Genomic DNA, 14,260 nt, shown 5'->3' on the forward strand with positions numbered 1-14,260 from the left:
TCTTAGTTCACAACTGAAATTCTATAAAAACCAAGCTAAGGTCAGCATTAAGTAAAGGGCTAGTTTTTCAAAATTCTACAAATGCAGGAAAACTTCACGAGTCAGTTTATTTGAGCTAATTTTATAACTATACTTTGAATAAATTGTGAGCCAATTTTCATGTTTTTATTAAGTTTATTTTCGTTCTTTACTTTCATGAGATAAACTGTTCTTTAAAAATAAATTTTTATTATTCTTTATTATTTTTTTTGCATCCGAAATAAGTCTTGCAAAAAATCTTTGTCAATTTTAGGCGACAAGACTAAATATCAATTTAATTTTTATTGAAACAGGCTTTACTTCCATATTTTTTAAGCTTTCCCACGAAATACGTAGAATTTATCACTAAGATTATTAGTCCAAGGGAAATATCAGCAACAATGTAATTGAGAAGTTGCAGATAAAAAATGTTATTCTATTTCAATATTCGCCCTTGGATTTCCGTTCCTAATTTCGTTGCACGGACTTGCTTGATAACCATATACTCCAATCCTTCCAAAAAAGATTTAGTTTTGGTCTTAAAAGCCATGAAAGTATTTTCTCAAGCTGTTGCCCTTAAAATGAACTGTCTTCTGTGGCTTAAAGAAATTAGTAGACAGATTAACAAGACTTATGTGGAATTAACACAGTTATCAATTCCTCAAAATCTCTTAAATCTTTTAGTACCTACCTGAGCTGCTTTCTTTGAAATAAAAAAAACAAAGAAAAACATGAAATTTAGTCCCATAGACAATTAGTCTGAGGGGTATAATATCACTGGTATCTTTGAGAAGTCGCAAATAAAACATTTCACTTTTTATTTCAAAAAGATGTTTCAAAACTACTACTTGTGATTTTAATCTTTAATTCATTACCCAAATTTATATTAAAATCACATGCTCCTCTCCTCCGCCATAAGCTGAAAAAATTGGTTTGTACCACTTTCCCATGGTAAGAGTTTCTAAAAACTGTTCTGTTTAAAACTTGCCTGAGGTACTCTGTTAGCGCAGCATCAAATTTAGCGACGGATCTCACAAGATCTTAGTAATTATTTTTCAATATTGTCTCAATGTCATGTTATGAGTAGTTCAAAACTGCACAATTTACACGATTTTTTCAAAAATATATGTGAGCTTTGCTATTTTTATATTACTTTAAATTTGCACTTGTGTGTTGCCAATCGTTTGTCCCTTCATCTGAAATTGGTGAATTTACAAAAGTAGACCTACTTGAAAACATACGAGAAGCTAAGCGGTACACAAAGTTATTTGATTTCCTAGGTTCCTAATATTGTGAATGCTATTAAATGACAACCATTTTTACTTTATGGAAAAATACATTGATCAATTTGACAGAGCCCCTTCTAACAATTTGGGTTTGGGGCAGAGTTAGTGACTTAGGCCTAAGTAAGGACGGGAGTTCGTATTATTCTGTTTCTTTGTCTTTAGCATAAAATTGATCCCTTTTTGCATTGCCGGTAGTATGGAAGACAGGCCTGGCGACAATGATCACTGAAGGGACTGGCTGTATTATAACTACAGTAATTGACGATGAAAACGGACCTCCAAGCGTTAGATCAGGTGACAAAAGACGGGACACCACTTCTTCATTTTCAGCCCAGTCGGACCTATTATGATTAAGAAACGACACATCACTTCCACTTAGAATATTTTCGACCTTTCAAAACTTCGTGAATTCTGAAGCTAGCCTTTGAACTTTTGCCCTTTCGCACCTTAAATGTTTCCAGACTTGTATAGTCTTTCTAAATCTCCCACAAAAAGTTCTGGTTGTAGTCGGCGGAAAACAAGTTTATTACAAAATTACCAATAGAAGAAACTAAAATTAGTTTTATATTGGTTAAACAATAACAAAATTTAAGAACTAAAAATTTTGCAGAGGAAGATGTCGACTACTAATCGGAAAGGTAAAAGATATGGGAGCATCGCTGTTAGAAGTGTGCGGACTTGAAATAAAGCATGTAAACAAAGAATGTTTAACAAAAAAATAAAATATCTTATCCTCGTTAGGCAAGAAAGTCTTCAATGTACCCTACCCGATATCATATATGAGTAACTTGTGTATAAAAAAAATTTCTCGCCAGAATTTTTTTCAAAAACACATTTCTAAACTTCGGCTGCTATAGGCTGCGGTTTATTCTTTCCTAAAGTAAAGCTATTTCAGTGACCTTGAAATCTACTTTGTTTTGGATGTCTTAACCACTTACTGAAAATTATCTTTTCCACTTTTTGTCCTTTGGTTATTTTAGTTTTTCCTTCTTTGTTTTTCAGTCACACTGTCTTAGGTGCCAATACAGCAACAAATTTATTAACCTCAAAAAGATCGCTGTAAAGTTACTTCTGACAAGACTCTAATTTTGCTCTGGCAGCCATGCTTCACGTCACAGTTTTTATTTCCACAAACAGAAATATTTCTATTTAAAATAAATAAGTATCCTAGGCTTACTCGCAGCTAATATCGCACTCTTTTTTTTATTATTTATTTTTAATTCATTTTTTTAAACAGCCGGAGTTTCCACGAAACCATCGCTAGTTTCAATAGCGTGATTCTAAGCGATTCACCACTTACATTAAATGAAAAAAAAAGAAGGAACAAAGATATGCTTATTACGGTTACTGTTTTTTTTACGAACTTTTTTTTTCATCATTATGCGTATGACTAGCACCGTTGACCGTTCCTCATTAGTGACGCATTTCGTTTCTCTCCTCAGTGATAAAATAGATTAAACCGATGAATAGGGCGATCAAAAATGAGGAGGGGATAAATTCACCGAGACTCAAACCTTAAAGGAGGTGAACTGAAAACTCTATAAAGAGGTAGTGGACGTCACAAGCTTACTTGATGCGTAAAAAAAAGAAACTTTTTAGATTATTTTTTTGCACACAATTTGAAAATAAAATTGATCTCAATGTTTTTGAGAAAATTCCCTCTAGTCTATAGACTTATAGCGTAATTGCGTGAGAGGACGGGGGGAGGAGGGTATTGTAAGCGATTCTTCACTTACAATATCCAAAGCCAAAGAGAAATGCCAGATGGGCGAGGGGGAGCAAAAAGAAGTTCGTCCCAGAGTCAAGCCCTGTCTCTCGACACCTTAGTGACAAACCATAGAGCTAGAATTTTGGCTGCTTACGTACTCCCTTGGAGTATGTGTACTCGTAACTTGAACTAAACAACAATGTATTTCTAATAATTTCATTTATTCGATTGATACAGTATAAAAAACATAAAAATGCGTGCCGATAAGAATCTAAAAATACAAATTTCTGTCACTTCTGTTGAGATCTTCAACACTTGTTCAATTTCCAATTGCACGGGGCTTTATAGCCTTTATAGCATAACCCAACATCGAAGTGGCAAAAGTACCCACTGCCGCAGACGGACCAAATTTCCAGGCAACCAAAGTTGGAATAAGGACATCCTGCAGACAACAGGAAGGCAAAAATTAAAACAATTAAGCAGCTGACCAAAAAAAACTAACTAGCAAAATGTAACTCGGCTTTTACTAGCAATAGCTCAATTCCATATGAGCTAATTATTCACTTTAAAGTCTACAAAAGCTCATAATTTCAAGAGCTCACGCAAAAAAGGTGATGTTCGAATGAAGAAATAAGACAGAGAGAGCGACACTTATCAGCGTTTCCAGCTCTTTTTAAGAATTACCAGAAATTTGTTTCCGTAATCAACTTTTATAATTAAGATGAATATAAATAATAGCCTGATTCCTGAATCAACATTATCGCCAGATTTTTCTTACAAGATAGAGTTTTTAACGTGTTTTTAAGATTTTGGCTGCTATAGACCGTAGTATTTATGTACTAGGGTACAGAAATACAAAATTCATAACATCATTTGAAATGTCATCTTAGAACCGAAAGAGCAAAACTTTAGAAATATTACCTTTTATTACAGCATATTTTGCGCCAATTCGCAATAAAGCTAGCACACTAGCTTGCACGAGGCATCATCCATGAGGCATTATCCAAACACCCTATGCAGTTCAACATTAATTGTCGAGTGATTTTTACTTTTTATTACATTGACTGCTGAAAAGCCAACTTCGCGCAAATAGGACATACAACAAAATAATGAACAGTCTTTTGCTTACGGGGCTACCTTCCTGGTTGTCTCATGCCCATTGGAACAAGATGAGTCAGTAAAACATTCTTCTTCTTCAATAAAGTAGATTTAAATTTAGCCTTAACCCTAAATGAGTCATAAATCCCTGTAAATTTCTCAGTATTGTCTCCCTGCAAGTAATTTTCAAACTATTTGATAAGCTGTGATAGGTGACCTTCAAAAAAGAGATCCAAAAAGAGATTGACTGCCAAAAAGCCAGCTTCGCGCAAATAAGACGTTGCAATTACAAATAATATTCGCTGAGCTTTATGACTAAAAAGTGAATATTATTCTTTTATATACTAAAATACTATATACTTAAATCACAAAGTTTACAACAAAATTTGTTTTCCAGATCAAGCTTTAAAATTTTTTATCGCAAGAATAATCAGTAAAAGATTTTTCTTCTTCACAAAAGTAGATTTAAATGGAGGCTTAGCTCTAAACGAATCATAAATCCCTGTAAATTTCTCAGTATTGTCACCCTGAAAGTAATTTTCAGATCATTTGAGGTTGTGATAGGTGATCTTCAAAAAGAGATTTGAAGTTGCCAGACAATTAATTTCATTCGGGGTTACAAACTATTGCAACTAGGGAATACAATCATTGGTAACATCTTCATTAATTTCTACTTTCCATAGCTGTACTTCTTTTGAGAATCTTTTCCTGGAGTCACAGGCACTACGTATATTTTAAAATGTTTATCGTCATTTTTTTTTTAATTTAATTTTCCTTATAAAATAAAAGCTGAAGCCCCGGCTAAATCATATAATATGAAAAAAACTTCGTTTTCTTAAAGAGTTAAAGAGGCTGCGTCCCAAAGTCGAACCTTAAAACGTACAGGAATTAGAAGAGGCAGTTGGGGGGCTGCCACCCCCCAAACCCTCCGCTTTTAAAGACCCTTTTGTACAGGTTTTTTGTTTTTTTGCTAACCCCCCGCTCTTGGCTTCGGAAAGGCCCTCTTTTAATTAACAAAAAATTGAAATGAATGAATAATGGAATAACTTCGAAAAATGTTAAACACAAGAGGACAGAAGAACCATTGCGCCGAAACTAGTAATTAGTAACAATGAAGTTCCCCCACAAAAAAAAACCTGTACAAAAGAGTCTTTAAAAGCTGCGGGTTTGGGGGGGGGGCGGCAGCCCCCTTATAGCCTCTTTATAGAGGCACGAGTGTGCCTCCTTGATTGCGTCTTTAATCTACTATCCTGATCTTTTCAGTTGGAAAGGTAGTAACACAACCATATTTCTGCAATATAATATATGCCTTTTGATTCTGACTTCGTTATTCAGTTTAATTTCTGTTCTTATCAACCTTCTTATTTTATATTTAATTTCTGCTCGTAATAAGTCGAAAATTTGGTCTTGATTCTTCTAATTACTTTACATCACTTATTGTCCGTATGACCATCAACAGAATGAAACAACTTCTATTATTCCATTGAGATAAAATGACAAAACACCAAGAACAATAAATAAATACGAATATAAGAAAGGACAAAACAAGTTAATTGACGATACCTTCCCCCCGCTCGTAAATCAAAAAACAACCCTAGTTAAGTTAGGAAAACACGGTAGAGCCTGATGTCTGTGCCCCCTCAAAGCCTTAAGCCTTTTACAATTTTCATACGGTTCATCATTCTCGAAGTCCCCCCCCCCAACCACAAAAAAATCCGTGTAAGATCCAGGGTTCAATTTTAAATCGACGGGTTAATATCATATTCAAACTGAACCAGCGATAGAGCTGCTGTTACCATAATTCTTACAAGTATTCCTGGGCCAAATGTGCCAATGTGACAAAACAAGAGGAACAATCATAGGGATAGAAACTGGAAGGAATGGATAATGTAAATGAATACCCAAAAGCAATAAAAATTTCGTTGTGTTTAATGTGATCTTTAATAAATTCGAAATAAAGTCTTCCATTGCAGAATTTGCGCATTAATTTTTCCAGTTTGCCTTTTCAGACTTATTTGTATCTTTATTCCTAGTTTCTAAAACTGAACTTTTTAGCTGAATTTGAGATTCTTGTAATCTATAAAATAGAGCAAACAAGACAGGATTTCAATTAACATTGTTATTTTTTTCTTACCAATTTCAAATAATTTTGTAGAAATTATTCTAAAAAGTAAAACGAAAAAAAACTTTTTGAGAAAAAACGTCTGTTAGATAAAATACTAAAAATAGTATACATTTCCTTTTTTTGATCAAATGGCCACCTTTCGTCCAAAAACGTAACTCAGAATGTACATATATAATTTAGCAAGAACATATCCATGAAGACCGATAACGAGGACCCCAGAAGCCATGACCTAGGAAGAAAACACGGAAAACGATACTTTTCTATATTTTTAATAATCATTTTTCTGTACTCTAAAGGAACAGGCTGTTCTTAAATTAATATGGTCTATAACCCTTGACAGCCTTCAAGAATTTCAAAGACTGTAATTGATTGTCCAGTCGAGGCTGAGCCCTGCTACTGGCAAGTTGAACGGTGTCAGTCAAGACAAGGCTCAACTTTTGCTTACAGTCGGGTATTGATTATTGCCATCATTCAGACAGAATTCTAACTTACACTGTCTTAACTTAGTCAAGTTAGTGACATAAAAACATAAGGACGAGGGGCTAAATTTGTTGTTTTTGTAACTTTTGGCTTGTCAAAGCCAAAAATTATTTCCGTCTGTTAGCTCAGAATGACTGGCAGGAGGTTAGTGACAGTCACTAAGCAAGCCAGGTTAATAGCTGAAAACTTGACAAAATAGAAACGAATTATTTTGTTGCAACTTTCGATTTGTACCTTTTTTTTTCTGGCAAATATGGAAACGTAAAACATTCATATGTGAAGAAACGCTCGAAGAAAATTTATTCGCGAAACTGAAAAAAAAAGCTATGTTCTAAATGATTTATTCACAATGAGGTCTTACTTATACTAAGATTTAGCAAGCGTTAATTCAAGCCAATCAGAAATTCTAATACGGTGCCTCATTGATTTGAACGGCTTCTTATTTTTCAAACAGTTCATGATAACGAACTGTAGTAAGGAGCAACCGGAGAGAATGAACTGTAGTAAGGAAACGGGATTTTGATACCAATAGTCGCATAAAAAGAATCGCATTTTAATGCTGATTTCAAATATATAAGTTTCATCGAGTTTAATTTTACTCATCGAAAGTTAAGAGCCTGAGAAAATTTGCCCTATTTTAGAAAATAGCGGGAAACACCCCCTAAAAGCACCGTCATATGAAAATAGCACCATCAGATTCAGCGTATCAGAGAACCCTACTGTACAAGTTTCAAGCTCCTATCTACAAAAATTGGGAATTTTGTATTTTTTACCAGAAGACAGATCACGGATGCGTGTTTATTTGTTAGTTTGTTTGATTTTTTTTCACCCAGGGGTGATCGTATTGACCCAGTTGTACTAAAATTTCGCGAGAGGGCTCATTCTAACGGAAATTAAAAGTTCTAGTGCCCTTTTTAAGTGACCAAAAAAATTAGAGGGCCCCTAGGCCCCTCCAGACGCACATCTTTTCCCCAAAGTTTCTGGATAAATATTTTGCGATAGCCATTCTGTTCAGTTTAGTCAAAAACCTAATAACTATGTCTTTGGAGACGACTTGATCCCCCACAGTCCCCAGGGGAGGGGCTGCAAGTTACAAACTTTGACCATTGTTTACATATAGTAATGGTTATAATGAAGTGTACAGACGTTTTCAGAGAGACTTTTTCGCATTGGGGAGGGGGTGAATTTGGGGGAGGGGTTATGTGGGAGGATCTTTCCATGGAGGAATTTATCATGAGGGAAGAGAATTTCCATGAATTTTCTAGCATTATTTAAAAAAAAAAAACAATGACAAAATAAATACATTTTTTTCAACTGGAAAAAATGAGCAGCATTAAAACTTAAAAAGAACATAACATATTACGTATATAAGGGAGTCGTCTCCTCCACAATACCTTGCTCTTTACGCTGAAGTATTTTTAGTAATTTGAACCATTTATTCTACGGCCTTTATGATTTGGGGGTCATTCTTACAGATTTGGGACAAAATTCAAGGTTTAGTGTAAAGAGCGAGGTACTGCCGAAATTTAAATTTCATTTTATTTATTCAATTGCGGTGAGCAAAAATCAAAACATGCATTAATTCAAAAACGTTCAGAAATTAAATATAAAAAAATAAGTTTTTTTTAACTGCAAGTAAGGAGCGACTTTTAAACTTAAAACGAACAGAAATTATTTCGTATATGAAAGGGGTTGTCCCCTCCCCAACGCCTCACTCTTTGTTGTGACAGAGAGTCAAACTTTAGCGTAAAGAGCGAGGCGTTGAGGACGGGACAATCCCTTTCATATACAGAATAATTTCTGTTCGTTTTAAGTTTTAATGCTCCTTACTTGCAATTAAAAAAACTTTTTTTTAAATTATTTAATATCAAACAGCTTGACACAAAAACTATATTTTTTTGGTATAGATAGTCGAGGTAAGCATTAGCCGGCCAATTTACTTAAACTTCATATTGAAACGAATTACCTTGTAGCAACTTTCGATTTGTACCCTTTTTTTATTAGTACCCTTTTTTATTACTTTTTAATTTTTATTAGTACCTCTTTTTTATTTGTACCCTTTTTTTATTTTAGATTGTACCCTTTTTATACCTTTTTTTATTCTGTCAAACATGAAAACGTAAAACACTCGCATGTGAAGACACAAAAGCTTTATTTGCCGAGAATAGAAGAAAAGGCTGCGTTCTTAATAATTCAATCATAATGAGGTTCTACTAATACTCACATTTAGCTGGAACTAATTTAAGCCAATCAAACATTTCCTGAAATTCTAATATTCTAATACTGATACTAATACTAATACTCTAATACTATATTCTAATACTCTAATATAATATTCTAATACTAAATTATAATACTGTGCCTCCTTGATTTGAATGGTTTTTTATTTTGTCAAACAACTTGACAGAAAAATTCTACTTTTTTGGTATAGATAGTCGAGCTAAGCATTGGCCGGCCAATTTAATTTTATCATCGAGTCTGCGAACCAAGAAAAGAATATTGAAAACTACGGTGATGACAATGGTCAAGTGTGGTTGTAAAACTTGGGCACTTCAGAAGTCAGACGAAGATCTGTTTATTTTTTTTTTCCCGAAGAAATTACCTACATATATTTTCAGATACCCGTTTGACTATCTGTAAGTCAAACAACAAAGAATACAAAAAGTATGATTCTATCCTACTTTCTAGGGTTATAATGAAATAAACATCGAGATGACTAGGTCAATTTTACAGCGCAAGAATGACATACAGCCAAAGACTGTTATTTTTTACTATCATCTAGGGCCAAACAAAAAGCAGGTCATCCCTTAATCGGGAGGGAAGAGGTCATAAAGGCGGATTTACAGAGAATCAAAACTTCTTGGGTTGTGGGAAAGAGTGAAACTAGAGTGGATTGGGGCGAAGGAAGTGAAGCATCGACAGCTATTTTGGTTTTAGGGGTATTGGTACAGCAGTGAGTTTTAAGTAGTAAAAGTAATATCGGTGGTTGCTTTTTTTTATCAAAATAATAGTTTTATTCTATCTTGTTCCACAAAACACGATCTCGAATGTAACTAAGACCTTTTGTCATTTTCTTTCAATTCATAACTAGTCATAAGGTACATTTTGTGGTATAGTACACTTGGTCGTTATCAAAGCGCCCAATAGTGTTTGGATGTCCACACTAGCATTACTGTTTTGCCATATTAAGCGCATTGGTCAAATGAGTGCTAAAACTCTCTAAAAAGCGTTTACACTATTGCCAGGAAGCTGTTAAACGTCGAGTTGTCATCGGAATTTGTAGTGGGACAGACCCAACTAGATCGAGGCTAAAGCCTCAAAGGCCCATCGCCTCTACACCCAAGGCGACTGAGCTTGAAGGCTTCAACGACTGACCCTCACATCGAGCCAGGACTTGGGTCTTATTAATACTAGGATTTGACCCTTCAACTGAAGGACATATGATTACAAGTCTAATGTATATTCCACTCAGCTTGGGTGGTTGAAAAATAAAAACTATATAGATTCAAAGTTCTAGACAAAAGAGATAACATTAAGCAGATCAGTTTTCCTCCCTTAGAGGAAAATAAATAAATAAAAAAACAAGTTTTATTTAACTGAAAGTAAGGAGGACGAACATAAATTATTCTGTATATGAAAGGGGTTGTCCCCTCCTCAACACCTCGCTCTTTACGCTAAAATTTGACTCTTTGTCATAACTCTACTTTTTAAAACAATTAAAAACTTTAGCGTAAAGAGCGAGGCGTTGAAGAAGGGACAACCCCTTTCATATACGGAATAATTTCTTTTTGTTTAAAGTTTTAATGTCGCTCCTTACTTGCAGTTAAAAAACTTTTTTTTTATTTAATTTCTGACTGTTTTTGAATTAATACATGTTTTGATTTTGGCTCATCGCCCATGGATGAATAAAACAAAATTTGCATACTAGTTTTCATTTTGCTACATGGCTTCGTATATTTTTATTACGTATATGAGGGGGTTCGCCCCCTCATTAATTCCTCGCTCTTTACACTAAGGCTTGAATTCTATCCCAAATATTTAAGAATGACCCCTGAATCACAAAGGCCGTAGAATAAATGGTTGAAATTACTAAAACTTCTTTAGCGTAAAGAGCGAGGCGTTGAAGAAGGGACAACCCCTTTCATATACGGAATAATTTCTTTTTGTTTTAAGTTTTAATGTCGCTCCTTACTTGCAGTTAAAAAACTTGTTTTTTTTATTTAATTTCTGACTGTTTTTGAATTAATACATGTTTTGATTTTGGCTCATCGCCCATGGATGAATAAAACAAAATTTGCATACTAGTTTTCATTTTGCTACATGGCTTCGTATATTTTTATTACGTATATGAGGGGGTTCGCCCCCTCATTAATTCCTCGCTCTTTACACTAAGGCTTGAATTCTATCCCAAATATTTAAGAATGACCCCTGAATCACAAAGGCCGTAGAATAAATGGTTGAAATTACTAAAACTTCTTTAGCGTAAAGAGCAAGGTATTGTGGAGGAGACGAACCCCCTTATTTACCTAATATTTTGTGGTGATTTTAAGTTTTAATGCTGCCCATTGCTTCCAGTTGAATATTTTTCTTAAATAATGCAAGAAAATCCTGCACCCTCTTCATGGATTTTCTCTTCCCTCATGAAAAATTCCTCCATGGAAAGATCCTTCCACATAACCCCCTCACCTGACCCACCCCCACCCCAACATGAAAAGTCCCCCTGAAAACATCTGTACACTTCATAATAACCATTACTATATGTAAACAATAGTCAGAGCTTGTAACTTGCAGCCTCTCCCCTGGGGACTGTGGGGTATTGAGTCGTCCCCAAAGACACAGTTATTAGATTTTTGACTAAGCTGAATAGAATGGCTATCTCAGAATTTTGATCCAGTGACTTTGGGGGGAAAATTGTGCGTGGGATGGGGCCTAGGTGCCCTCCAATTTTTGGTAACTTAAAATAGGGCACTATAACTTTTAATGACCGTTAGAATGAGCCCTCTCGCGACATTATAGGACCACTGGGTCGATACTATCACCTCTGGGAAGAAAAAAACAACAAACAAACAAACAAATAAACACGAATCTGTGATCTGTCTTCTGGACAAAATACAGAATTCCACATTTTTGAAGATAGGAGAGCTTGAAACTTCTAAAATAGGGTTGATTCACTGAATCTGATGGTGTGATTTTCGTTAAGATTCGATGACTTTTAGGGGGTGAATCCCCCATTTTCTAAAATAAGGCAAATTTTCTGAGGCTCATAACTTTTGATGGGTAAGATTAAAGTCGATGAAACTTATATATTTAAAATCAGCATTAAAATACAATTCTTTTGATGTACCTACTGGTATCAAAAATCCCTTTTTTAGAGTGTCGCTTACTATTGAGCCGGGTCGCTCCTTACTACAGTTCGTTACCACGAACTGTTTGATATTTTGCCCAAATGTAGTTCAGAAGCCCCCCTCCCCAATCCAAAAAAATCTCAGTTGATCAACTCTGATTATAAAAACTTGACACTGAACGTTTACTCCTGAATAAAATCCTGTCATCCGATAATGGATTACGTGAATATATATGAAGACTTCAATTTGACGGACTTCATATATAATCTCCCAAGCCGAAACAAATTATAAAGCTATAAAAATTACAAAACTGTGAACTATGAAGTTGTAAGTCTAACTTTAAGCTGCTACCTCCTCTTAAAAATCTACGTAAAAAAATAAAACACAACTTATTATTCCCCTTCCCATAACCCTGTATCTACTACTGTTTGATTGGAACGGTAAGGGCAACTTTTCACACCTTAGGGGACAAACCAGTAGGTAGACGATTCCAGAAGAGCAGGGTAAAACAACCAGCCAGTTCGGGCAACCAGCTTTCGAAGGGACGTCAGGAATCTGATTCAGTACAAAATCTTCTGTGATGTCTGAATCAGAGCTTTAAGCACTCTAAAAATGAGACGTTGAAGTCTCAGTCATGGAGAGTGGAAGGCGTGCAACAGCGCTTTTGAGAATCATTAACTGTGAAAAACTTTCCCATTTACAACAAGCAGCGATTTCTACACAAATTACATTGGAAAAAGCATCCCTAATATCACAACACTACTTCTGGGCAAGTGTGTTTTTTGATGGGTTAATGGATTACCTTAAAAGAAACTTTGGGGAATCTATAAAGTATACCGGTGATCCCCTTCATGCTAGTCACTGTCAAATTAGAAATACCTCTACTAGAAATGCTATAGGCTTCCGAAATAGGATCGTGTTCAATACAACTGATGCAATCCTTTTTCTTGCTAGTTGAAAAATGACAAAAAAAAGAGCAAAAAAAAAACATTTGTAACATTTAATTCTATATCTCGAATTAAGACACTAAAAACTTACTTTGGCAACCGAAAGTCCATTTTGATAGACGCGAAGAAGAAAATCTTTCACTTGTTGGGATTCTGCATGATGGTTTCGAACAAAGTGTGCGAAATGTTCGCAATTCATTTTGAGAACATTGTACCTCTCAAACTCTAAATTTTGAAAAAAAGACATTAGATAAGCTTCTTAAAATTTCTATTACGGAATATTTGCTGCAGTACTCAATAATAAGATCAATAATAGATGAGATCTATCCCAACTGTCTACTTAAAGGACAAATCCACAAATACAAGTATTACTGGAAAGATGACTTTTTTTGCTGACGTCCAGATTTCATGCGTACTTTTCTAGGCGTCAATATCTAGGTAACATCATTTTCAATCAGTGGCAGATCTGGCCTCTTTTGCCCCCTGGGAAAATCTTGATTAGCACACCCCTTGATTAGCAGGCCAAACTTTAACAAATATTAATTTATTAACAAAATCATTTACTTTTTGCTAAATTTTTAATTTAGCTCCTTAATTAGTAAAATTTAGTTATATTTTACTTTATTTTATCAATTAGTTACTAATTTAGTAATTATTTTCATTCATTAAATTTTCGCCCTCAACTTTATTTTTGGAAAGGGGCAGAGAAATTTTGTGCCCCTGAAGTTTCTGAGCCAGGGGAAGTGCCCCCTTTGCCCTCAAAGTTTTGAGGGAGTATTTTCAATGAAAAATGCCTTTTTTGGTATTTACATTGAAAAACAAAAACAAATTTGCTCTACCCCTACATATTGGAAAATATATTTTGCCTCCTCCTTCCAATTTTTTTGTGAATTGACTCCGACGTCACTAGCCTAGTCACTAAAACTAGTCTAGTTGAGTTAGTCAGTAGACAATATATGAAATTTTTATGGGACCGGGAGGGGAAGCATACAAGATAGAGATTGTGAACCCCAGTTTAGACTTTTAGACTATGAAGATTATTGTGGTATCTTCTTGTCATAATTCCTAGCCTTTCTACTCCAGAAATGGCACCTAAAGTAGCATTCTTGGGTGCCCTATGGAACCTTATGATAGCGTTATCACATCAAATTCATAAACTGCATCTCTTGATATTCTTGATATTCGCTCTCTTGATATTCCAATGCTCCACTAGTGTTGGAGAAAAAAAATAATTACTAAATCACCAACAAAAC

The 14,260-nt window shown here is 34.8% G+C and overlaps 1 protein-coding gene across 3 annotated transcripts in view; it reads right to left on the reverse strand.

Annotated features, from left to right (window-relative positions):
* Positions 1-3,216: 3,216 nt before the first annotated feature.
* The window catches only part of LOC136024877 (phospholipase A and acyltransferase 3-like), a 35,594-nt gene continuing 24,550 nt past the window's right edge, over positions 3,217-14,260 (reverse strand). For 2 of the 3 annotated variants that reach the window (XM_065700405.1, XM_065700404.1), the window contains exons 5-6: positions 13,099-13,232; positions 3,217-3,454 (exon numbers count right to left, since the gene is read on the reverse strand). In XM_065700405.1, coding sequence (XP_065556477.1) covers positions 3,332-3,454; positions 13,099-13,232 — 257 coding nt within the window. In that variant the 3' untranslated portion in view covers positions 3,217-3,331. The remainder of the gene's footprint in view (positions 3,455-13,098; positions 13,233-14,260) is intronic. The other variant, XM_065700406.1, reaches the window with a different exon arrangement.

The sequence above is a fragment of the Artemia franciscana genome, chromosome 3 (genome assembly GCF_032884065.1).
Source record: "Artemia franciscana chromosome 3, ASM3288406v1, whole genome shotgun sequence".
In the NCBI taxonomy this organism is placed as follows: domain Eukaryota; kingdom Metazoa; phylum Arthropoda; class Branchiopoda; order Anostraca; family Artemiidae; genus Artemia; species Artemia franciscana.